This window comes from Anolis carolinensis, chromosome 4, assembly GCF_035594765.1.
Source record: "Anolis carolinensis isolate JA03-04 chromosome 4, rAnoCar3.1.pri, whole genome shotgun sequence".
Lineage (NCBI taxonomy): Eukaryota > Metazoa > Chordata > Lepidosauria > Squamata > Dactyloidae > Anolis > Anolis carolinensis.
In genome coordinates this window covers 243,038,690-243,065,710 of record NC_085844.1, presented here as the reverse complement: position 1 = coordinate 243,065,710, position 27,021 = coordinate 243,038,690, and the positions used below count along the sequence as shown (strand labels likewise).

Genomic DNA, 27,021 nt, shown 5'->3' with positions numbered 1-27,021 from the left:
CTTAACTACCACCAATTCCTCAATACTTTATTTCCCAGACCACCAGACTTCGCCACAGCAACGCGTGGCCGGGCACAGCTAGTATTACCATATAATGATAGAGTACAATATAGTGATTTAATGCTTATATTGTGCTATGCTAATAATATGTTGTATGTTCATTTGATTTGTAAGCCGCTCTGAGTCCCCTTCGGGGTGAGAAGAGTGGGATATAAATGTAGTAAATAAATAAATAAACTAGTACAGGAAGGTAGGCTGTTAGGAATTGTGGGAGTTGTAATCCAAAACACTTGGAAAGCCAAAGTGTTGCCCATGCCTAAGTTAGTACAATGTGGGCTAGATAATGCTACTATTAGGTGGGTTGGGAATGGGTGATTTGGTGGAGCTCATTGCCTCAGAGCTCCTTCTTAGGAGGCTTTCAAACAGAGGTATGATGGCCATCTGTCAAGAGGCCTTTGGTTGTGTTCTGCGTGGCCGAATGGGTTGCACTGGATGGCCCTTGAGGTCCCTTCCAACTCTAAGATTCTTTTCTATGGTTCTAATAATGTTTATGGAGCCTCTGGTGGCTCAGTGTGTTAAAGCGCTGAGCTGCTGAACTTGCAGACCAAAAGGTGACAGGTTCAAACCCGGAGAGCGGAGTGAGCGCCCGCTGTTAGCTCCAGCTCCTGCCAACCTAGCAGTTCAAAAACATGCCAATGTGAGTAGATCATATCAGAGTATTTGTAGCACAGCAGTAGTTGGATGGAAGCAGTGGAGTGCAAAACCAAGAGACAATCAAGAGATGTTGGTAAAACTATTTGCAAAGTTTTACTGTATGCAGCAGTAATAAACACAAACAGATTTGCAGACGACAGACGAACACAGGACTGTTCTGTTCTCCAACAGAACTTGGCTTGAACTCTTGGCTTGAACTTGGCAAACGGAACTCAACTGAACTGACGGTATGCACAAACACTTGTGTCTGGATACTCCCTAGTTCCAGCCACACATCAAGGACATCATAGCTTCTTGGCAATTAACTCTTTCCACACTATGGTTCATTCTGGATGATGCAATCAGTTGCAATACAAGCATGGCACAAATTGCATTTAAACACTATCAATACACAAATCCCACATTAACAGATCAATAGGCGGGAAGGTAACGGCGCTCCATGCAGTCATGCCGGCCACATGACCTGGAGATGTCTATGGACAAAGCCAGCTCTTCGGCTTAGAAATGGAGATGAGCACCAACTCCCAGAATCGGACACGGCTGGACTTGACGTCAGGGGAAACCTTTACCTTTTTAATAATGTTTATATGTTGTGGGTTTTAGATTGTAATTTGTATTGTTTCTGAGTGTAATAAGTCGCTCTGAAGTGTCTGGGGGGTCGTTTCTGAGGAGAACCACGCCTGCTTTCCTTTCCTGAAGAGACACAAATCTGCTTCTATCTTGAGCCTCAAGAAGAGCCAAAGCCATGCCTTTACCCTCCTTTTATAGCCTTGTTCACAAATAAGCCCCGCCTCTTTTTTTCCTGCATGCCTGTCAATCATTCTCCCTGAAGCGCCTTGGGCGGGAACTTAAAAAAAAAGAAAACCTGCCCGCCTGGATAGGGGGGCGGGGCTCCGCTCAGCCCTCGCGCCCAACGGCCGCCGCCGCCGCCGCTCACCATTGCGCATGCGCAGCGGATAAACCCTCTTTTTCTTTTCTCTTCCTGTGTGTGGAAGGTTTCTTCCCCCTCCCGGCATGCCCTGCGCGGCAGAGGCGTTGACGTCACCGCCTCCCGCTCCTTGTCCGCCATTGGAAATCAGGGGAGAAGAGAAGGGGGGGAGGGGGATGAGGAAACGACTCGAGAGCGATATAATAACCCCGTGAGGCTGAAGAGGGACAGAGTTGAAGAAGCGGAGGAGGACGAAGAGGGGGCGGATTGGTCCTTTCTCCTCCTCAGGCCTTGTCTGTGGCGAGCAATGTGAGAGGAGAGGCCAGAGAGAGAGAGCGGGAGCGCGCGCACGGAGGAGCCACTGCGCCTGCGCGCGGCCTTCTCCCTCCCCTCCTCCTCCTGGCTACGCGCATGCGCCACCGCCTCCCTCTTCCTCGCCGCCAGCCACACTCCCTCCTCCCGGGATAAGCCCAAGGCGGGAGGGGGGAAGCCTGCTCGCCCACCCACGAGGCGCTCACTCCCACGGAGAGCACGCACGCAAGGCCTCGCCCCCCTCCTCCACCCCCTTTCCCCCCTTCCTCCTCCTCCATCCCCATATTTCGAGGCGCATGAGAGATGTCTGCCACCAGCGTTGACCCCCAGGTAAGTGGGTCGAGCTTGGAGGGGGAGGGAGTCCTTTAATTGCTCCTCTGTATGTGAGTGGGTGGGTAGGGGAATCTTCTTTAAACAGAGGCTGTGTGGGCTTCTTTCCTGCCTGTCCAAATAGGATTCTACACAGTTGCATAAAATCCCACATTATCTGCTGTGAACTGGGCAGATAAAAACACCATGCAGCTGTGGGCGAGTTTACATAGGGAGCACCTAATGCAGCATTGCCCAAACAGGAATCGAACACGAAAGGCACTGCAGACTAATCTATAATAATAATAATAATAATAACACTTTATTTCTAGACTGCCCTCTCTCCCCGAAGGGACTTGGGGCAGCTTACAGACACAAAAACAAAAAGGCAAACATTCAATGCCTCAAATGAGTACAAGCACATTTATTTATTTATGACATTTATATCCCACCCTTCTCGCCCCAAAAGGGACTCAGGGCAGCTTACATGGGTGGCATTATTTCATGTCTGAACAACAACAACAATTAAAAGCAATTAAGCAACAATTTAAAACAGCATTAAAACAACATATGTAAACATTAGATGACTATTGTGCATAGATCCAAAGCCAGATAATCCGATAGTCATATTCATCAATCCAAAGCTTACTTCAACTATATTGCACAGATAATTATGCTGGGCCAAATGCTTGCTCCCAAAGCCAGGTTTTCACTTGTTTGCGAAATGTCAAGAGGAAAGGGGCCAATCTAATCCCACTAGGGAGGGAGTTCCATAACCGAGGGGCTACCACTGAGAAGGCCCTGTCTCTTGTCCCCACCAGTCGCGGCTGTGAAGGTGGTGGGACCGAGAGCAGGGCCTCCACATCAAAATAATACAAGATAATGCAAAATAACAATGGTAAACCTGCAACAAAAAGATTAAGCATCGAGATTAAAATAATTAAAAAATCCAATAAGACATAGTAAACTGAAACATGAGTAAAACATTACAACATATATCCTAAAAGACATTAAGATACAATTACATTAAAATGGCTTCTGCAACCAGAGAAGTTTGCCATAGCAGACCACTTGATGAGCCAACCTGGACACAGCATATTATTTGAGAACTTAGAAATACTGGACCACTCTGACAACCACCATATCAGACTACAAAGGGAAGCGATTGAAATCCACAAGCATGTGGACAATTTCAACAGAGAAGAGGAAACAATGAACATCAACAAAATCTGGCTACCAGTATTAAAAACTAAAATCAGGACATATAAATTATAGCTCTAATAACCATTTATAGCCCTGTCCAATAGGGTGGTCGATACTCTTAGCCATTATGAAAAGCCTGCTTCAATAGCCAGGTTTTCAGTTCCTTCTTAAAGGTTATAAGGGTGGGTGCTTGTCTAATTTCCTTGGGGAGTGCATTACAAAATTGGGGGGGGGGCACTACCAAGAAGGCCCTCGTCCTCATCCTCATAAACTTCATTTGTGAGGGAACTGGGATCAAAAAGAGGGCCTCCCCAGCTGATCTTAGAGCTCCAACACATTCATAAGGAGCAGATATTCTGAGTTATTCTGCCTTGATATTCTGGGTGATATGGCTGTGTGGAAGGGCCCTGGGTGGCCCTTGTGGCTCTTAGAGTCTTTGATTCTAAAGATGGAAGATGCCACAATGGCTCTCCAGTTCAACCCCATGCAGGAAAATACCACCCGAACACTTCCGACAGATAGCCATTCAGCCTCTGCTTAAAAACCTCCAGGAAGGAGACCACACCAGCCTCCTTTGAAACATATTCTTAGGCCCTTTCTGCACTGCCATACAATCCAGATTACCAAAGCAGATAATCCACATTATCTGCTATGAACCGGATTATATGAGTCTACACTGCCATATAATCCAGTCCAAAGCAGATAATCTTATATGGCAGTGTAGAAGGGGCCTTACTGTCAGGAAAGCCTTCCTTTCCTGCAGTTTGAATCCATGGCTCCATGATAGCAGCAGGGCACAGGAGAAAAGAAGCCTGCCCCTTTCTCCTCGGTATGACATGGCTTCAAATATTTAAACATGGCTCTCCTGTCTCTTTCTCTCCCCCCCCCCCCCCCCCAGGCCCTTTCCACACAACTGAATAAAATCCCACATTTTCTGCTTTGAACTGGAATATATGGCAATGTGGACTCTGTCTTGATATTCTGGGTTATATGACTGTGGAAGGATCCTGAGTCCACACTGCCATATAACCTAGTTCAAAGCAGATAATGTGGGATTTTATACAGCTCTGGAAAAGGCGTCAGATAACCCAGTTCAAAGCTGATATTGTGGGATTTTCTGCCTTGATATTCGACTCTGTGGAAGGGCCCAAAGTTTTCTTTTCTCCAAGCCGCTTCTCATAGGGCTTGGCTTAGGGAAGGCCAGGCAGAGTTCCCTCCCCCTCCTCCTCCCCCCCCCCCTTTGCTATTTAAGCATCATCTACTCTCTTCCACCCCCCTTTTGATTTCCCCCACAAGTCTGCCTCATATGCTTTTTTATGGTTGTCTCTTCCCTCTTCTCTGTTCCTTATTCCATATGGCTTACTGCTGCAGTAGTACTTCTTCTTTTTCCTCTTGCAGGCCTTTGTTTGCCCAACAGGCCCCGTTAGAGTTTGGTTAGGCCTAGCCTTCATCTTATGCATGCATATGTGCCCACCCAAACATCTTAGCATTGGTGTAAATACATCTTCCTTTTTGTGTGTATCTCCAGTACTCTTCTTTCAAAGCTTTTCAAAGAGCCTGTGTTTAGACTGTGGCTTTGCTGATAGTGTTTTGGGATGGGAAAAGTTGTGTGAGGTATGAAGCGATTTTCTGAAACTGTTGCATGGGCCTGCTTTGAAGAGTGGAACATGAACTGTAACGTTTCTCTGTGTAGGAAAAATGCAGTAAGTAAAGGCAGGCAAGTGTGGTTCCAGGAACAACTCCCCTTAGGTCCCATTATACATAATGTCATAGTACAAAGATGTCCCTTTATAAAATGGCAAAAGTAAGGTTTGACTTGGGGCTTAGATTGTTGAATCCACATGTGGAAAGCTAACTCCATTTCTTCAATGTTTCCACTACCCAAGTTGGGGAGTATATGACCCATATTGTTTAGCTGTGTTCCCAGGTTCTTTGCCAGATCCTGCCATGCTAGCCTTGCACAGATTTCTTCTTCCTGTCTTGAGTATCCTGTATCAGCACTTGGTAGTGTTTTCATCCAGTTGCCTTTTAATGTAACCTATTTGTTACTCTCAGCCTGTCTGCTTTCCTACCTGAGAATCAGTAGAATGTTGCCCTTTTGCTTTCCATTTGATATTCATTGATGAAGCCAGGGCTGGGGGGTGTGCGTGTGTGTGTGTGATGTTTAATTGTCTCTTTCCATATGTCTCTTTTTATTCTTGGATGTTTTCTCTTTATTTGCAACTAGCTGTGCCCGGCCACGCATTGCTGTGGCATTGTCTGGTGGTGTTGGTGAGAAATGGTTGAGGTAGTGGTGGTATTGAATGTCTGTTGTATGGTTGTCTTTATGTTTAGTATGCATTTGGTTGTTTGTGTTCTGTGAAAGTGGTGAGGATAGAGGGGGTCTATGTCCCTGTGTAGTATTGTATAGTATTTATACGTTGTCCATGTGTTGTGAATGCTTGGATTGTGTCCTGCTGCATAGTAGAAAGAGTTGGGCTGGGTGGCCCTTAGGGGTCTCTCCAAACTCTTCTGCCTGTCCCCTGGGCTGAGTAGGTTGCTAGGAGACCAAGTGGGCAGAACTTAGCCTTGTAACTGGCAGCAATTGGATAAAAACAATTATTCCTCTCCCTCTAATTAGGACTTTATTTTTCTTTTCTTTTTGTTGTATCAACCTAGAGCCGTGGATGATGGGTTGTGTTGTCAAATTTCGAAGTTGGGGGGCCTGTAGTTTTGTTGTTTTGTCCGCTGCCTTGATGCCATCACTCTTTTATATATATATATATAGATGTATATTCAACAGGCCCCCTCTCACTGGAGGAATGTGATTATGTGTAGTGTTCTTGCTGTATGTGTTTTTGGGCAGATAAACTATAATATAATACTGCCTAACATTTATGTAGTGTATTGACATGTTCTTGACAAGACAGAGGCCCTCCTGGTAAATCGTGCGTCGGATCGGGGTATTGGGTGGCAACCTGTGCTGGACGGGGTTGCACTCCCCCTGAAATCACAGGTCCGCAGTTTGGGGGTCCTCCTGGATTCAGCGTTGACGCTTGAGGCTCAGGTGTTGGCGGTGGCCAGGAGGGCTTTCGCACAACTCAAACTTGTGCGCCAACTGCGACCATACCTCGTGAAGTCTGATTTGACCACGGTGGTCCATGCCCTAGTTACCTCCAGACTGGACTACTGTAATGCACTCTACGTGGGGCTTCCCTTGAAGACGGCCCGGAAATTACAACTGGTCCAACACTCGGCAGCCAGATTAATAACGGGGGCAAATTACAGGGAGAGATCCACTCCCTTGTTTAAGGAGCTCCACTGGCTGCCGTTCATCTTCCGGTCCCAATTCAAGGTGCAGACCATCATCTATAAAGCCCTGAACGGTTTGGGACCCACCTACCTCCGTGATCGTATCTCCTTCCATAAACCTGCCCGTTCCTTGCGTTCATCCGGAGAGGCCCTGTTATCACCATTGCCTATATCCCAGGCTCGCCTTGTAAGTACAAGGGAGAGGGCCTTCTCTGCTGTGGCCCCCCGATTGTGGAACTCACTTCCTACTGAAATAAGGCAAGCTCCCACTCTGTTAGCTTTTAGGAGAGAATTAAAAACATGGCTCTTCCATTGTGCTTTCGGTGAGTAATTTCTGTCATATATCTCCGTATTACTCCCCTCCGAACTTCTATCCTCTAGATTACCCCTTCCAAATGTCCCTGCCCATAGTGGAGTACTTCTCTGTCCCTCTCACTCCGGGTTTTATCTTTGTGTTCAAGCGGCCTGCCCTTGATTTATTGTTTTTTTTGTTTTTTTTTGATTTCTTGATGTTCTGTTTATTATTATTTATTGTATTTTAAATGGTGTTATGATATGTTGTTTTTATATTTTATTATGTTGTATTGCTCTGGGCATGGCCCCATGTTAGCCGCCCCGAGTCCCCATTGGGGAGATGGTGGCGGGGTATAAATAAAGTCTTATTATTATTATTATTATTATTATTATTATTATTATCATTTGCATTATCTACACAAATCTTTACAATAAATCTGTAAAGGCAACCAAGTGGGGCTGTCCTTACAGGATCAAAGGCTGAGAGGCGGTGGATTGCCTAAGACCGCCTAGTGAGATAATGGACCATATGAAATTTAGACCAAAAGCCTCTTAGCCTTAGTTGCAATGTCACATCAACTTCACATGAATATTTTTAGTGTAGTTGTCTTCACTTAAGGAACTTAACTTTCTTTCCCTGACAGTGCTTACTTCTCTTAGCTCTGTGTGTCCTGCCACATCTCAACTATTTGTAGAAGATTCCTATGAACTTAATATTTTCCTTGATTATTTTTTATTCAGTTTGAATGTTGGGCTTTATTTTGACCTTTGTACTGAGAGTTTCTTTACTAAGAAGCTGGTTTCTCTTTCTTTCTGTCCTGTTTCCCAAATGCTCCTATATTCTGTAAGTTTTATTGTATGCTTCTGGGTTCCAAAATTCTTCTGTAGGTTGCTCACTCTTTTTTTTGGGGGGGGGGGCACTAATAATCTGTTTTCAATATTGCATTCAGTATGCATGATAATACAGTGTTCCCTCACTACTTCGTGGTTCACTTTTCGCGGATTCGCTATTTCTCTGTTTTTCAATAAACTCTTAAAGACTACTATAAATCATAAAAAATTACGATTTACAGCCTAAGGAAGGGAGGAAGGAGGAGCCAAAGAGAGAAAAAAGGAGCCCAAGCGGCAACGAGAGCAGAAGGAGGTGATTTATCAACACACGATTGGTTGATAAAGACTTAAAATATTGTATAACTACTAAAATAATGTATAAATATTAAAATAAATATAGCATCCCTGCTTTGCGGATTTTCACATATTGCGGGTGGTCCTGGAACCTAACCCCAGTGATAAGTGAGGGAACACTGTATGTATGTATTTAAGAAGCTAAGTCTTGCTGTTTTGCTTTGTGTCTCTTTGGTTCTGGCTTGGTTCTTAAACAACTACTGTGTCTGTGTCTTCTTGATATTATCCAAATCCTCCCTTCTCCTTCAAGGCAGAGAAGGTTTTTACTTTTTTAAAAGAAAGCAAAAGTGCTCACTCCCTGGTATACATTATTTTCCTTTTCTGAAGACTATTTTTGTTCTAATGCCTTGAGAATTCCTGACACTTCTCTTGGGAAAGACATTCCAATTTCTTGCTGACAGTAGCCACAAATGCATTCGGATCATTCACCAGACACAGAAAAAATAACAGATGCAGAAAATTTTGAGGCTAGAAAACTAAAGTTTTGGCTGGGAATTAGGATCATTAAACTTTTTAATGTAATCCTCCTATCTTTTAATATAGATCATATTATGATTATTATTAAGCATTTTATCTCATAGATTTCAGTACATATACATTGTGGGTTTGCTGTATACTGAAGACACAACAAATAATAAATATCTCTATTTCTTTGTCTTATCATGGGCTGTGACATGACAGAGGCCGAAAGGACAGGATAATAAAGGTAAGGAAAAATTTGATCCCAAACAGATTGTTCTGAAATCAGATGAGAACCAAATATATACTGAATAACACTTGGTTCACAGTGATATAATAGTTTTTTGTTGTCAAAGTGCAGCAAAAACTTTCATCTAAGTGGGGTTTACAGTTAAGATGAAGCTGAATGCTATATGTCAACTCAAATTCCATCTTAGTTGGCTATTGGACCTTCAAAAACTTCAGGTGTTGAAGCTTGAGGCAGTAGTTAACAATGAAAATTTTATTCCAGAATATCTGGAAAGTGCCCTTTTGGGAAAGCTATAGGTATTTAACTGCTATCTAATTTGCGTTGAGGCCATTGATATTAAAGGCAGAACATTCATGCTTCTTTGCAGGAAGTTTGTTTTCTTCTGCTACATAAAGGAAGCATTTTTCAAAAGTAACGTTCTAGGATTATAGTTTTGTACTCAGTTAAAGTGCTTCCTCTTTTTTCCATCAAGACATCACTGATAGTTACGGGATTTTAGGTCATGAACGTTGACACATCAGTTGCTCTTTTCCCACTTAAACTATTTTTGGAACACTTAGTGTCTATGAACATAAGAAGCAGAGATCATATATGAAATAGCAACTGTTGCTGTAGCTGTGTATTTAATTGTCAAGGAATATGAGTAGCGATCTCTATTCCAATTCCAAAATTTTAGGGCAGGCAACAATATAGAAAATGAAATACAGTAATTGAGAGGAGTACTCCTTGTCTAATCCAGCACTTGTACATTGTTTTACTATTTTACATAGTTTTTCTTTATAATATTATACTTAGAAATTTAAGTTTGCAGATATTCCTAGTCTCTAGTTTCTATTATATACTAAATCATTTTAAGAGCATTGAAGGAAATGGTACAAAGCGTACAGAAAATTCTTTTCTAGGTAAATCTAGTTTAGTCTTAGCATACAGTTTTATCTTGTTTATTGTGTCTGTGGATACAATTCAACTCAAATCTACTTATTAATAGAGACCACTCTAGGTTTTTGTGGCCTTTTTCACTTTAGGCTAACTAAAGTCACTAGTGTTCTTAAAGTGTGCATTTATAGTGTTTGGAATGTTCACACTATGCTTTTAGTGCTTAATATTAAAACATGTTTGCTTTACATAATCTGTACCAAGACAGTTTTAAATTCAATGTGTAGTCAAAAAGAAACCCAAACGTGAATGCCTCCTGTTACAGTGTTACAATAAGCTATTAAAACTCTGTAACTGCTGTAGGTTAATACATCTGACTTGTTTCAAATACTTGCTTGTAGCACCATTAAAAGTTGTTTCTGTACATGTAGATTCTGCACATGTAGGAGCAGGCTTTGATAGCTATCTGCAGGGGGTATGTGCATTGTTACCAGTATGGTATTGTTACCAGTGGCACTGGTATTTGCTGGTCTGTCTGGGGTCCATGTTGCATAGAGAAGTGTTCTAGTTGCCCAGTTAGTTCACTTTGGGGCTGTAGGGCCTCAGTGTCTCCTTTTGTAAACTGAGAATACACCCTGGCATACCTAGCACTCCCTTGCATTGTATGTTGAAAGGGCAGATCTGTACTGATTGGTATAATGTCTTTCAAGAAAGTTGGTGTTGGTTGTCTTATTAAGTAACATGTGAGAACATTTTTAGGAATCCCATGGTTTTCTAGAACACACATCCTGCAAAATGGAGCATAGATATTTCTTTTCAAGTATTAACTGTGAATTCTTTGCAGTCTAGAGTCAGCCTGGCTAATCTATACTAACACTAATAAGGAAATATTACATCTCCATTGTACATGCAAGGATTCCAAGGCTTGAACTTTAAAGACCACTCAACTAGCATTTTATTGACTCCTTCCTGGCATGTCTTTGCTGACTTGGGGGCCTCTCAGATTTCCCCTCTTGCTTACTTAGCTCTTTAGTTTTCTTCACACAAAAAGTATATGGTAGTGCATTGTATTATAAGAGTATTAGTCCTATTCTTGCAAAAGCTGTATTGCAGGATGTTGAAAAACCTGCTTGCAAACTTCTCAATAACTGTCATTCATGCTAGTTTGTAGACAACAATGGCATCTAGAATTCCTGTGCAAGTTTTTTTTTATCATGTTGAAATCTGATTCCTTTCCTTTTTCTGAATTGACAATGCCATAGGATAAAGGCTGCTTTATTTACATTTACTGTCGCGTTGCTTTAGGAAATCATTCTTTATTGCAACTTCAGAATGTACATTGTTATAATTGCAGTTCTTTTTTTTTTCAGTGCAAAATGGTTCTCTTCATCAAAAGGATACAGTTCATGACAATGATTTTGAGCCTTACCTTTCTGGACAGTCAAATCAGGTTAGTACATACTGCTGGCAAGTGTTTTGATACTTGGGACAGGGAGTGGTCTTGGGGATACATGACTCCTTTATGGAAATGATTATGAAGAAAATATTCCTGTTGTATTTTAAAGAAGGCCATTAACCATTTATACTAGTGTAGCATTGCACCTAAATTACCTGATTATAGAGAAACAACAATTAGTTTAACAGAGCAGCATCATTTAAGGATCAGTATAGAATATTGTGGTTTTTGTATGATTGTATCTATAGCTATTTTCCCTTTCATTTAAAGATGACACTAATCTAAAATGTTAAGAATGTAGAGCTTAAACTATTACTAACAGACATTTCCACTTTTAATGGAATCTCTTAGCTATACATCGTTAAAATGAAGAGTACAAGAGTTCAAGAGTAGTCTTGAAATGTTCATCTTCGTAATTCACACATTGTCAGAGATTACTAGTAAAGGAAAGGGAGCAGGCGCTAACCTGTACAGTAACTTTCTTGGGACATTCCACAGCAAATAGATCACTTTATGAAAAATATTTTTCATAGATTTTTTAATGTACATTATTTGATGATACATTTCAGGTTGTTGCATTTTATTTTATAATCTGCATTCATTGAGTGCTTATGAGTTCATGGAATGTGATTGTTAAGATAAAATAGTAACTCCAGGCAAACAGCTGTTTGTAAAGAAACAAAAGTAAACCACCTTGACCCTGCTGAAAATTCTTGCCATACATTTTCAGAGTGGACAAGATCACCTCTTCCACTTTATGAGATATTCGCACATTAAAAATAATATGTCTGTTTGCTCAACAGGTCTTTCATTCACATTCTAATCAGTAGTGAAATAAAATGTCCTACCAGATCTTGTGAATATGTCATATATGTTTTGTATTGTTCCTCAGTTCTAGTGCTGGGCTAATTAATCTTTCACAAGTGACCCTCATATTAAGTTTTGTTCAGAGGTAATGACTTTTCAAAGGCTACCCAGTAGGTTTCATAGACAGGCTAAGATTTTACCTTGGTTGTACTCATTCAGGACCGTTTGTCTTGATTGAGTACAGCACATTAGATCTATGCTTCAAATGAATTGTTAACAAGGTTTTATTTTCATGATACTAAGTGACAGTTTTAGCAGTTGCCCACACTTTCATTTGGACAGTGCTTGGAACAGCTAGTCATGTGAAGCTGTGTACTGTTTTGAAATAACTAGCCACTTTCGGTTTCTTCTAGTAACAAACTTATAACTGCATCTCACTTAGATTAGATGAACCATCACTCCACCCCTTTTTCAGTATAGCTTTCTGTTTAGCAGTCATAGGGAAATAGCCTCACTAAATAGCAAAGGAAAATTATACAGTTCAAGCACTAGCTTGTGTTTTCTTGAGCTATAGCCTTATGATATGGTGTGGATCTTGAGGCAATAGAGAGATGAATGAGCAGGGAATGTTTTCTATCAGTAGCTTGTAGCATTCAGCTGTGTTTTTAAAATGCTTTCAAGAAATAGAATATATTTGTGGACCTCAACATTTTTCTTTAGGTAGTTAGGTTGTGACTTTGGAAGATTTCACATTAATAATATGTGACTGTTTACCATCAGCTGAACATATTCTTTCTTGGTCACACGATGGTTTGAGCCTTTTATCTGTTTATATTGCATTGTAACCCTGAGGAATGCAAGAGTCTGCTATGATTGGGTAGGAAAAATCTTGCTTCATTACATTGTACTGGATTAGCTCGCTTATAAGTCTTGATTCTTTGTTTTTTAGATGTTTATTGTGATAGTAACTAATCTGTTGCTGAAAGTTATTTTAATTCTTGTTGAAATTTGTTTTTAAGAGTTTTAAGTATGTGAACTCGAATAGTGTAATGCTAAACAAATGGGATATCCAATTTCAGTAGACTACCCAAAGAGGGTTTATAATAATAATAATAATAATAATAATAATAATAAAAATAAAAACTTTATTTATACCCCGCCACCATCTCCCCAACGGGGACTCGGGGCGGCTTACATGGGGCCATGCCCAGAACAGGGTTTATTTGTATTGATTAGCTATTTTTAATATTCTATATGTGTTTCCATAATCAACTTGGAAAATGGGTTCTGATACATCTCAGTGCAATCATTCATGTATCAGAAATGTCATAATTTGAATCATGTATTTGCTGTACCTCCTACCTCCCTCCATTTCCCACTGTGAATTGACCCATGCTTTTGCTTCAGGAAAAAGGTAGTTTGGAAGAAAATGAGTCAGAGCTTACACCAGTTCTATAACCCAGCAACTAGTACAACATGACACAGTCTTTCCATGTAATTTATATTAGATTCCTTCCAAAGGTTGATGAGACAATATCTGTTTCAAACCACCTGGGCACTTTTAAAGCAAAAAATACTGTTCATTTTGTACTACTATATATATTCAATTATAATTTGACATCATGTGTAAGTTGAGGGCAGGTCTGGGAGCCAAATTACGTAGTTTGACATGATTTGTGGATAAGTCAAAGATCATTCCACATATAAGATAAATGTATTATTGTTATGTTTGTTTATATCCCACTTTATATCTCCCGAAAGAGACTCAATGCGGCTTACATTAAAATATGACCGTGTAATTTAAAATATACAAATATGCAACCATTAAAATAGAATTAAACATAACAGTATAAAAATTCACAGTCAAAATCCATTAAAACATATTCAAAGCTAAAAACCACATCACCCCCTCATTAGATCTTTAAAACCTTCTTTAAAAGCCTGTCTGAATAAAAAGGTTTTAGCCTGCTGCCAAAAGGACAGCAGTGAGGGGGGCATTCTGGCTTCTCTGGGCAGAGAGTTCCAGAGCCGGGCAGCCACCGAGAAGGCCCTCTCTCGTCCCACCAATTGAGCTTGAGATGGAGGTAGGATCGAGAGAAGGGCCTCTCCTGAAGATCTCAGGGCCCTAGCAGGTTCGTACAAGGGGAAGCAGTCAGCCAAATAGCCTGGACCTGAATTGTATAGGGCTTTGAATTGTTCTCAGAAATAGACTGGGATTGTCCGCTCCCTGCAGTCACTCCAGTTAGCAACCTTCCTGCAACTCTTTAGACCAGCTGAAGTTTCCAAGCACTTTTCAAAGGTAACCTCATGTAGAGCATACTAGGGTAATCGAAACTGGATTTATTTATTTCGTGTCAAAAGCATTGCATAACAAATACATTTTAAAATGATGAAGAAAAAAAAAGGAAATCACAAGCAACTAAATAGTTTTAGACCAAAAACGGGCAACAGCAACCGTATTGTCCGTAGCTTTAAACAACTCCTCCTCCGTGCATGAGGCAGGACATTGTGGGCAAGCATACATATGCGGAGTTGTTTGTTCTGCTCCACAGTCACACAAGGTGGAGGATTCCTCCAGGTAGTGCCACCTTGCCAAGTTGTCTTTAGATCTGCCCACTCCGCTTCTGAGTCTGTTCAGGGACTTCCAAGTTGCCCATTCTTGGTTTGCCCCTGGAGGAAGACCCTCATGGGGGGGCCATCCAGTTAGAATTGCCAGGTTTAGCTGCCCAGAGGGACACCCTTGCTGTTGCTGGAGGAACATCCAGAGGAGTGGTGGTTCTCATGAAGCCCTTCCTTGATTTGAGTCTGGTGGGAGGAGGCTGATAGTCATGCAGTGGGTGGCTTTCACAGTGTTCGACCTTATTTCTCTCACTGTTAGCAGCAACTTCCCGTCGCACGTCAGGAGGGGCAATGCCAGCTAACTTGTAGAGTTTATCAACAGGTGTAGGTTTAAGGCATCCTGTGATTATTCTGCATGTTTCGTTTAGTGCTATGTCCACCTGCTTTGCATGGGCAGACTTTTGCCAGACAGGACAGGCGTACTCTGCAGTTGAGAAAGACAAGGCCAGGGCTGATGTTCTTATTACTTGTGGGTCTGCATCCCATGAGCTGCCAGTCAGTTTCCGCAGGATGTTGTTGCATGCAGCTACTTTGTGCTTGGTGTTCATGCAGTGTTTCCTATATGTTAATGTTCGATCTAAGGTGACACCAAGATATTTAGGATGGAAACAGTGTTCGAGCTCTTGGCCTTCCCAAGTAACTTTCAGTTTCCTGTTGGCTTCACGGTTATGTAGGTGGAAAGCACACACTTGTGTCTTGGCAGGGTTAGGCTTCAGGTGGTTCTCTTTGTAGTAGCTGGAGAGATCTTTCAAGGCATTAGTGAGTTGCTTTTCAACTGTTTCAAAATCTTTCGCTTGTGTTGTGAGGCTGGATGTACAAACTGGATGTAACTAAGACATGTACCACCTTGGCCATATCTGGCTTCTCAACAAACGTGTATAGTTGACTTTGATAAGTTAAGGTACAATATCTTGGCCAGATCTGGCTTCTCGAGAAACATGTGTAGTTGGCTTTCATAAGTTAAGCTACAATACTCACCGGGGCTCATGGATAAGCCAAACCAGTTTTTGGGGCTTGATTTTTGCACTAATATTTATAAACATATACATGAGTACATACTATAGGGTTTGTGGTTGTAGCTGAAGCTTATTAGAATGACCAAGCTATGCCAAAGTTCAGTTGCCATGTTTTAGCTGTACAATTGTGATAAAAGATTGGTATCTGTATCTTCTTTCTACTTACAGGCCTTCAACATTTAGTGACAGAAATCATCCCCCAAGCCCCAGTACAGGCAGTCCCAGTGTTGTAGACGTTGAACTTATATCTCACTCCTAATTAAAAACAGGGGTAAGACAACAGGAAATGAGAGGAAATCCACTCCATGGAAGGAAAATTCATTCCTAGAAGACTTATCAAACAATCCTTGTTTTTACAACAACCCAAAATTTTAAAATCTGATTGTCACAGGGACCAAAAGTGAAGTGAAATCTTCCAAACAGGAGCACAGGCCGCAAAACAAACATCCCAGGGGTGCTATCCAAAATTAAGAAATATGGGGTTTTTTTGGCTGGAGTTGCACTTTAAAAATGTACCTGTTCCAACAAATTCAAGTTAAGAACAAACCTACAGAATCTCTCTTTTCTGTCGTCTGGGGACTGCCTGTATTACTTTTTAAGAAACGTTAAGGAGAAGTTGGTTGCAAAAGAGCTCGAGTTTTTCTTTCAATCTCCATTGGCCGTTGTGCTATATAAGGATATGTAGCATACTATAGCATGTTATGATATAAACCAAGAAAAATAATTTAGTATTTGCCACCAGTGAGACAACTTTATTCTGCCAAGGCTTTATGTGGAAATGTTAGACTAAGATACAAGATGGTGACAGGTTGTGAAATTATATTGGAATACTTAGGAGATCAGAAGCACTTGGGATTGAACACCTGCTACTTTAAATCACTTACAAATGCAGTACATTCTGTCTGGTGTAAAAGAAATGCCTCCTGGTAGGTAGGAATCACTGTTTCTTTTATGTGAATTATTGATGCCTTCCTTTTGGATTTATTTTTTTTACCTAGTGGCGTTGAATATCTCCCCCCCCCCCCCAAAATATATTCAAATAACTTTAAAAGGCCACTGCATGTACTCTTTGCTCTTTCTAAAGTACTGTAAGTAGTTTTTGCAGTACAAAAACAGTAAAAGATTTTAGCCATTTTGAACTCCATTAGGAGAAAGGCGAGGTGTAAATTAATAAAGTATAATAATAAAAATATTTCAAATGCTGTGGTGCAAATAGAGTTTATATTCTAGAATGGGAGGAAGAACAAATGGATAATAATTAGGTTTGTGTAGGACCTCCTGATTTAGTTCAAGCCTGATTCCATGACTTGAAGTTTGCCCCAGTTTGCTTTAGTTTGACTTAACTCTGATCAAACCTGATTTGAATTCAAATGAAAATTCAGAGGTTTATTATTCATGCTTCCTTTTATTTGCATTCAGAATTAAAAATGGCTTTGTAATTACTTTTTTCATGTAATTCTTTAACTTTGAAATATACCCCCAGAAGGAATACCTCTTACCCAATTACAGGTAGGCTGTGGGACTTGCTGCTGTTCATTTTTAACGGTACTAATAGTATGTTGCTTTTCTGAACTATGGGAATATGTTATGTGTGTTGCTCTGCAATAAGACTTGCTTTATGTATTGCTGACAAATGGATATAGATGGTAGAGGAAAAAGTTAAGATGACAAATACTTGAAACAACACATACAGAAATCTGTTCTGCCCATCAAAACTCAAAATGAAAGAGGATAAGAGAAGTCTTGCTGTCCAATAAAACTATTTCTGAAACAGAATTGAGGCCCTTTCTACACTGCCATATAAACTCCAGATTATCCGCTTTGAGCTGGATTATATAGCAGTATAGACTCATATAATCCAGTTCAAAGCAGATAATGTGAATTATCCCCTTTGATAATCTGGATTATATGACACTGCAGAAGGGGCCATAGACCAACATAAAGACTCCTAATAAACAGCAAGTATAGCAAATGACAAAGAGTGGGGCTGGGTTGGAAAGAAAGACTGAAGTACAGTACTTCCAGGATGAAAAACAAGCAGCACATGGTATAGTAAAGAAATCATTTTTGCCAGTGTTTTTGCTGCTAATGGACTAGCAAAAAGCATTACTATACATTTCTCAAATGTTGTCGTTGGAAACTGATAAGATTTTTGCTAGAGCTGTCAAAAACCAAAATCCCACTCCCACCCTCCTCCCTTCATCTTGATATTTTCTATATATTGATGCATGATGGTATTTTGGACTCATTTGCTTTCTTTTACTGTACTTTTGAAATTTTGAATTAATGTACTGGTCTGAAGTAATTGGGTTTGATTTGGACTAATTTACTGTGGTTTTGGAGTCAGCTGAATGGGTTGTACAGTCATAATAACAATAATAAATAGAATAAATTTTGAATGGTGTAATTGTTAAGAAATGAGCTATAAAAGGCTTAAATGGAAAAGGTAGGTTTCAAAAATAGAGACGAAGGTAATGTGGGATAGTATAAATTATAAGGAAGATCTCCATGGTTTGGGCAGAGACACCAAAAAGATAGTAGAAGCATATGATGACTGAGATTGTAAGAAAATGAGCAGCCATTGTTGTGAGAGGAAGGAGAGCAGGAAATGAGAAAAGATAGGTAAGCAGGCATGACAACCTAAGGAAACAACAAACAAAAGACCTCACTAGATGTGACCTTTGAGTCATGGAAGGTAGTCAGAATGGATGTCATGGTGGATAATTTTGGTAATAGAATTGTTGACAAACAATTTGAGCAATATGAGTGAAGAATTTTAATAATAATGTGGGGGTGATGGACTTTGTCTTGGAGGTCTTCAAACAGAGCTTTGTAGGATGCTTTGGTTGAGTGTTCCTGGGTGACAGAGAATTGGACTAGATGGCCCTTGCAACTTCTTTCAACTCTGGGATTCTAATGAGTGTGAGAAAAAAAATAAGAGTTTTGCAAGACTGTGGAAGGGAGAAATTAAATTTTCTGGTAACTGAATCCGAGATGAAAGAATTGAGAGTCCAAAGTAACACTTGTGTCCTGAGTCTTTGCAGCAGTTCAGTAAACGAGCAGAATGGATGCAGTTTGCATTGGGTTTAGAATGTCCAAAGATAGATTTTATGGTTTGTGCAGTGATGTTAAACTTTTTGTTTGAAAGAATCTGTCAGCATGTGATTTTATTGAGATTTTTGCAGAGGGACAGCATATTGCTGTTGTTTGAGAACATTTAAAATCTATGAAGGATAGCTAATCCCCCCTAGTGTTATCATCCTGTTATACTGGTTTATATGCTCTGTAACTCCCCGGTTACCAAAACTTAGAGAACTTTTAAGATAAGATGTGGTCACTTGAAAATACAGTAGCTCCATCATACAATCAGTCCATAAAATATGTATGGCATAAATGACAGTGACGAGGAATTGTAGGTATTGCAATCTAACATCAGGAAGAAGAATAAAAAACAATGTTAAAAGTGAAATAGCTGAGAACTGGAAAACACTCTGAAAGAGTAAGGCATTTAATAGCTATTTAAACTGTAGAAACTCAGAGGATTTGAATATTTGTTGCTTTGAATATCATAGAGTATTTTAAATCTGAAATTACTTTTCTTATCTTAACAGAATAACAGCTATCCATCAATGACAGATCCGTACTTGTCCAGTTATTATCCACATTCTATTAGCTTTCCTTATTCTCTCAGTGAAGCACCATGGTCAACTGGAGGTGATCCTCCGATCCCATACCTCACTACCTATGGACAACTCAGTAATGGTGATCATCATTTCATGCATGATGCTGTTTTTGGACAACCTGGTGGACTGGGGAACAACATTTACCCACACAGATTTAATTTTTTCCCTGAAAATCCACCTTTCTCAGCATGGGGAACAAGTGGATCTCAGGGACAGCAGACTCAAAACTCAGCTTATGGAAGCAGTTACAGTTATCCACCCAGCTCCTTGGGTGGTACTATTGTGGATGGCCAGACAGGATTTCATAACGACACATTAAATAAAGCTCCTGGGATGAACAGCATTGAACAGGGAATGGTTGGACTGAAGATTGGTGGGGATGTCACAGCCTCTGCTGTGAAAACGGTAGGTTCTGTGGTGAACAGTACTGGGCTGGCATGTGCTTTGTCTGGCAATGGTGGATCAAGTATAAACCTGCCAGTATCTAAGCCAACCTCTTGGGCTGCTATTGCTAGTAAACCTGCAAAACCTCAACCCAAGATGAAAGCAAAAAGTGGGCCTGTAGTTGGAGGGGCTTTGCCTCCACCACCTATTAAACATAACATGGACATAGGTACTTGGGACAATAAAGGTCCTGTGGCAAAAGTTCCAGCTCCCCAGCAAATTCCTTCACCTCAGTCCCTTCCACAGCCACAAATTATTCAGCCTATTCCCACACAACCACCTCCACTGACCCAGCTGCCATACCAGAACCCTCAGCCACCACCGCCTCAAAACCGGTGGGTGGCACCACGTAACAGAAATGCAGCTTTTGGCCAAAGTGGTGGAACTGGAAATGAGAGCAACTCACTGGGCAGTGCCCCAGCTAATTCTATCCCAGGTGGTGAATCCCATCCTGTTCTTGAAAAACTGAAAGCTGCCCACAGTTACAACCCTAAGGATTTTGAGTGGAACCTTAAAAATGGACGTGTGTTCATAATAAAGAGCTATTCTGAGGACGATATACATCGTTCTATCAAATACTCCATTTGGTGTAGTACAGAACATGGCAACAAGCGTTTGGACAGTGCTTTCCGCTCAATGAATAGTAAAGGTCCAGTCTACTTACTCTTCAGTGTCAATGGCAGTGGACACTTCTGTGGAGTGGCAGAAATGAAATCATCAGTGGACTATGGCACCAGTGCTGGCGTCTGGTCTCAGGACAAATGGAAGGGGAAGTTCGACGTCAAGTGGATCTTTGTGAAAGATGTGCCCAACAACCAGCTCCGACACATCCGGCTGGAGAACAATGACAACAAGCCAGTTACAAACTCCCGTGACACTCAGGAGGTGCCCTTAGAAAAAGCAAAACAAGTGCTTAAAATTATTGCTACGTACAAGCACACAACCTCCATCTTTGATGACTTTTCTCATTACGAAAAACGCCAGGAGGAAGAAGAAGTGGTGCGGAAGGTAAACAGCTTTAGTACATTTTATCAACCATTGGAAAAAAATGGGTAGTGGGGAGACCTACATTTTAAAAATAGGTTTCTGGTTTTTTTAATTACCAGGTATGTCAGTTTGTCTTTTGTGGTTTGCAGGTTTAAGAGATCCTTATCCCCCATGCATGTGACTGCTAGTAAGTGAAAAACATAGATAAATCTGAACCTTCATTTGGCTTGGATCTGTAACTTTGTTGCAATAGATTCAGACCCTTTGTTGTAGACCTTGGGGAAAGATATTGGTGAAATTCAAAATCACCCATTCCCTTTATGTCAACAGAAAGTCCATGGGCTTACTTGCAAATGGAGGGGGGGGGGGGTTAGGCAGACTGTTGTGTCACAGTAGAGGACCTCCTCCATACTGCCATGTGAAAACTCCTGAGAGACTATCATTTGTAGGAGCTTTCAGCAAGCAGAGCAGCTATTTATACTAGTTTGGATCCTATTGTTATTTAATAAGGTTGGCTTCTTGTTGCCACATTTACCTACTCCTTGATAGTCCCAGCTAATGTAGATCTTAATTAATTGTTGAATGATGCAAATCCCATTTATTGTAGAGGTCTACTGCAGATGGAATTACCAAATAGAATTGTTGCCAATTGTACGCCGCCCTGAGTCCCTTTGGATGAGAAGGGCGGGATAGAAACATTGGAAATAAATAAATAAATAGATTCATGGCAGTGGTGTCAGATGTTGATAATATCAAACCAAAACATGTTTTAAAGTAAAAATAGAGGAACACGTAAGGAAATGAGGAGAATAATGGAAATACACAATAAATGTGGGTTATCTTAATGACTGACAGTGTAACACTTTTGCAACCGATCAATAATATGAAACCGATGTGTAAAATCCATTAAAGTAACTGCCAAAAATCAAAGAACATTGTTTACTAGTAATAATAGGAAGGAAGTCCCCGAGTTAAAAACATACTTTTTACGTATGACTCCTAGTTACAAATGGGGTTGAGACAATAGGAAATCTATCCTTTGGAAGGGAAATTCACTCCTGGAAGAGTTCTCATGGGGAAAAGGTGTCTCCACTGAATTTTTCTCATCAATCCTTGTTTCCAGGACAACCCAAAATTTTGGCTATTCTAACTTACATACTAATTCAACTTAAGAGCAAACCTATAGAACTTATCTTGTTTGCAATCTGGGGACTGCCTGTATGTAATAGCATGAAAGGCAATCTGCAGCTAAAAATCTAGAGATGGAAATAAAGGGAAAGTGTCTACTTGCACTGGACTTAATAGCATTTTCTTACAATGCTGGGGAGAGTCATCAGCTTTGTTGTCCATTTGCATCAGTCCACTTGACAAGGTAGAGACTGTCTCGGGTGCTTTTAGTCATTAGTATAATTCTTAAAAAGAAATAAGACAAGGGTTTATAAACAGGATAAATTTGGAGATGTGATGGGTGTGTTCTGTTTCCCAGTGAGTATATAATGCTGGAAGATTTCTGCACTTTTTACTGAACTTAATTGAGCTCCTCCAAGCCACAATTTCTTTGGAAGTCAAAGTTATGTAATATTTCCCCGAAGTGCCCTCTTTTTTTGTAGCAGCTAAGTGCATTGGCAATACTATAATTGCCAGTTGTTTTTACACAGAGGTGTACAAGCAAACTGGTTTGTTCACCATATACTAGGGGTAAAAGCAGGTACGGTATTTAGTACTAAGGAGATGTGGGATTTTGTTTTTTAAGCAGTGCTTTTGAAGGATTCATCTGAAGTGTTACGTTTTACATTCAAGTATCAGAAGGTTCTTCAAAACAGTCCTACATTATGGATTTAGTCTTGAATCTGCTTGAGCCATAATCCAAGCGTAAGAGTAGCTGCACACGCGGTTGTGCTGTCTCAGGCAATTGGTAAGTGCAGTCCCTAGTGCAGTTAATCACTCCCACTTTTTAATTGGTACATGGGAGGGCCATCATGAAACAGGTCAAAGCAAGACCATATGGTACTTGTTGCACAACTGATTATGCTACTCTGCAATCCATTGCAACTGTATTGTAATAAAAGTGTGTGCAGTTGGCCCTCCACATCCATGGATTCAACCATCCATGACTTGAAAATAGATTTTAAAAATTTAAAAAGCTATCCTTTATTTTGACATTTTGTATAAGGAACACAATTGTAGATAACTGTACCTGAGCATCAACAGAATTTAGTATCCATAGTGTGTGTGTCCTGTAACCAAACCCCAGCAGGTACTAAGGGCCTACTGTATAGGCTCCTGACTTGTTGATTTACGTTTAGTAGTAATCTCTGTAATATAAACCTGGGTCACAATCCAAGGAAGTAACTTGTATAAGTAAGATCATTGTCCCTTGCAGCATTTAAGGTTTCTTTTTTTTTTTTGAGGGGGGGGTGGCTTCTATTAGTGAAGCAAGTAACCATTGTCAAGTTAAAATACCCAGTGATGCAGCAACACCATGCAGAAACACAAATATACATTCAGTTTTTTGGATTCAGGTGTGTATAGGCTTCTTTCCAAAAGAAATGAAAGACCATCAGACCATGGATCAATATAGCTGGGGTTTTTTTGGGTTTTTTTACAAAGCCAAGTATTTGTTCCCAGTGTCATAATCTTCTGACTTCTTGTAGACTTTTCTACGTTTTAAAAGAAAGTTACTGTTGTGTGGCATTTTATTGGGGGGGGGGGGGGAGTGTGGGACTACTATTGATAGAACAGAACTTTTATCATGTAATTTTGAGTTAACTTTGACCCAGCCAAAAGACACTGAGCCACTATCACAGAATTAAAAGCAATGAAGCAATGATAAAATCTAGCAGTAGCCAAGCCATACTAGTGTCAGGTCAGGTTATAACAATTTGCATTAAAAAACTATGCCTGTGTGAAATTACCAGATTATCTACCACAGCAATCCTGCAATTTCTGAAAAAAACCACCACACCCCCCCCCCCCCCCCCCCCCCGGCCAGTTGATATACGTAAGTTTTTACCAGAAACGATATTCTGTCTAGGTATTCTAACTACTGCAAGAATGAGCCATGTAGTTGTTGAAGGCTTTCATGGTCAGAATCACTGGATTGCTGTGAGTTTTCTGGGCTATATAGCCATGTTCCAGAAGCATTCTTTCCTGACGTTTCTTCCACATAAAACCTGTGGGAGGTGAGGGAAGTGTGCTTAGAAAATAGCCCCACATTAATACCAAGGACTTCTATATTCAGTAGGACCTTTTTGGGAATTAGAAAATGTTGAAGGGAAAATATAAATAAGATGCAAATTATAATTTGTAATGAATCATATCCAGCCAACAGTACTTCTGTTCATCCTGGAACAGGACCGTTGTGTCGTTTAGGATTGATGATGAGAAGCAGAGAGGATTTATTTAGGGGAGGGGGGAGTACATCCACACACTTCAGAAATCTTCCCTGCTGTTATCATATACTGTAGTAGTAAAGTTTATGTCTCACTTGAGTCAGAGCACTTTATGGCTATACTGTATATTCTTGGGGCAGGTGTGATCTGGCAAAGTGGGAAAGAAGGGTTTCATTTTACTCACACACTCTGTGAAAACATCTTTATCTGGAAGGAAGAGGGTTTTTTTCCCCTTCTTGACCTCAGTAGCAGGTATTCCTACCTTTAGGGAAACCATGCCTTTAAGGACAGTAGCAGTCATTTTCGTCTTCCACCCATTTCCCATTAAAACATAGCATGGACACCCTCACATCAAATCTAGGCACTTATAGCGATGAATGAGCTTGGTAACTCCTTCCGCACAAAACTCTGCTGCTTGCGTCCTCACCCCTGCCCCCGCAGCTGCGCATGGTTGCCAAAAGGCTGCGTTGAGGACGCAAGCGGCAGAGTTTTGTGATGAATGCCTTGATTTGAATGGCAACTATGTTGAGAAGTGGTATTTGGGTCTGGCTTTCAACTGCATATGGTAAATGTTTTCTCCTATACTTCATTTTTAATTCCAAAACGTAATTACTTTCTGGATAACCCTCATATATTACACATTTTAGTGTTTGTGTTGTATGAATCAAATATTTAAGGAATGTATTTGTTTTGTCATAGACTGATTTATTTGAAAACAAAAAGTTTAATTTAAACAAAAATACTAAATGTCCTTTGACCAGTAGCTGGCCCCTTGGACTGTCTCTGGTGTTGCTATAAGAAGGTCCTCCATAGTGCATGTGGCAGGACTTAGCCTGCACTGTAATAGGTGGTCTATGGTCTGCTCTTTTCCACACGCGCATATCGTGGACTTCACTTTGTAGCCCCATTTCTTAAGAGCGCAGTCTGTTCACTGCCTTCCAAGTTGCCCAGGATTCTGTGTTGCGACTTGCAACATGCAACCAATTATAGACAGATGATTATACATTTATTCTATTTATCGAACAGAGCTCCCAAAATATGATGTCAGGTGCCTCATAGCTTTAAATTGGTTATGCTAACCATGTTTTTTATAGATAGAAGTTTTCATGTTTTTTGCATTCTAATTTTATGATTTTCTCTCTACAGGAACGGCAGAATCGAAACAAACAATAAGAATAAACATATATATGGTTTGCTATAAATATATATATATATATACTAGAACTGATATTAAATTTGATTATGAAAAACTGAATCTTTTTAAAAGTGCTCTGGTGCTATATTCTAGCATCAAGAGACTGTAAAGCTTTTAGCTCCAATATCTTTTTGTGCAGGGGAAATTCAATTCTTGCATCTTTTTAAGTACACTGTACTGTGTTCTTGGTTTGGTTTTGTTTGGTTTTATTTTCTGCGCCCAGGTGAATATGCATTAAGTTGTATCTTTTCTATGTATAATGCTGTAGAATCCATTAATAAAGATGTTCCCTGTTTTTTTAAAAAAATATTTGGTTAAATATGTTCCTCTAGAATTAAATATCTGAAACCATTAGTATTTCCCAAAGAATGTTAACTTCAGCACAAATTATGTTTCTAATCTGAAAATTGACCATAATTTTATATTTGTGTACTTTAGATCCTCTTGTCTCACCATCCCCACAATTGTCCTGATTTTTCATGGCAAGAACCAAAATAAAAATTTTAATCTGATTTTCTTTCAGTCATCTTCAGCTTTAACATCAATGCAGCATGTTTCAGATCACTTTGTATAGTTCACTTTTTTAATCTGACCTGTTTATTATTTTTCAGAAATTTTGAAATGTCACTTTTTTGTTTTGTAGCAAGAAAGCTGTAAGGTTTAACTCACAAGAATCACTTCATATTCCCAGCAGCATACATGGACATTGCATAAATGCTTTTGTGCATTTGCCTCATTTAGAAGCACTTTCAGTAGAGCTTGCATGGGAAGTGTTCCTTGTGGGTTGCTCCTTATAGCTGAAAACTAGCATTTCTTTAATACCTGGTAAACCAGTGCTCTTTAATGGGGAGATGCTATGTATTGCAGCCTGTAATAAAAGGTTAGAACTTTTCTGTCAACCATCATTTTACTTTCTTTTTTGCAGGGAAACATTTAATGAATGGAATAATGTTTTGACATTGTAGGGGCTTGGGGCAATGTGGTTTCTTAAAATACCTTTTCTCTGTTTTCTAATACAAATTAAACACTTGTTTTTTCTCTGTTCCCTTTTTCTTTCTTACCCACCTCCCTAAAAATGCCACTTAAAATTTTATACTGATAATGGTGAGCTTTAATATAGAATCTTAGTACAGACTCATATGATGGATTATGCTTCAGATGTTTAAAATTGACAGTATGTGTGTGTCTATATATTTTTTTCCTGTTGGATGAGTAAAAACAACTGTTCTACAAAATGGAATTTGCTGTCCTGTTTTTGTGGAATGAGGGAGCTGTCGAAGAACTGGCCACCAACTGGAGTTTCAAAATTTAGCATGAATTCTTGGTGCTCATGCCTGTTGCTCTAGCACACCGAATCTGCACGTGTTTATCGTAGAGGATCTTTTACTTATATTAGAAAGCAAATATCTTCTGGAAACTATTTACTCAAGAGGACCTCCAACTTAAATGAAAGTTTAAGCTGTATCATTTAGACTTGTATTTAGAAAATATAGCTTTGTCTCTGGTCTGTTACTTCTGATGTAAGGAGTAATGGGACAGCATCAGATTAACTTTTTCCTCTAGGAGAATACAAGCCTTAATAAATAATACCTACTTAGCAA

The 27,021-nt window shown here is 40.0% G+C and overlaps 1 protein-coding gene across 1 annotated transcript; it reads left to right on the top strand.

The window, feature by feature from the left end:
* The first annotated feature begins 1,737 nt into the window (after positions 1-1,737).
* Positions 1,738-27,021, top strand: ythdf1 (YTH N6-methyladenosine RNA binding protein F1). The gene is made up of 5 exons (XM_003220704.4): positions 1,738-2,284; positions 8,918-8,942; positions 11,192-11,271; positions 19,331-20,854; positions 25,372-27,021. Exons 1-5 carry the CDS (start codon positions 2,258-2,260, stop codon positions 25,396-25,398), a joined length of 1,683 nt encoding a protein of 560 aa, XP_003220752.1. The 5' UTR covers positions 1,738-2,257; the 3' UTR covers positions 25,399-27,021.

Excerpts from the sequence above, each read along its gene's own strand:
- ythdf1 (XM_003220704.4), top strand. The coding sequence starts at position 2,258 with ATGTCTGCCACCAGCGTTGACCCCCAG. Across the intron at positions 11,272-19,330 it reads TTTCTGGACAGTCAAATCAG|AATAACAGCTATCCATCAAT; the intron begins GTTAGTACATAC and ends TTATCTTAACAG. Across the intron at positions 20,855-25,371 it reads AAGAAGAAGTGGTGCGGAAG|GAACGGCAGAATCGAAACAA; the intron begins GTAAACAGCTTT and ends TTCTCTCTACAG.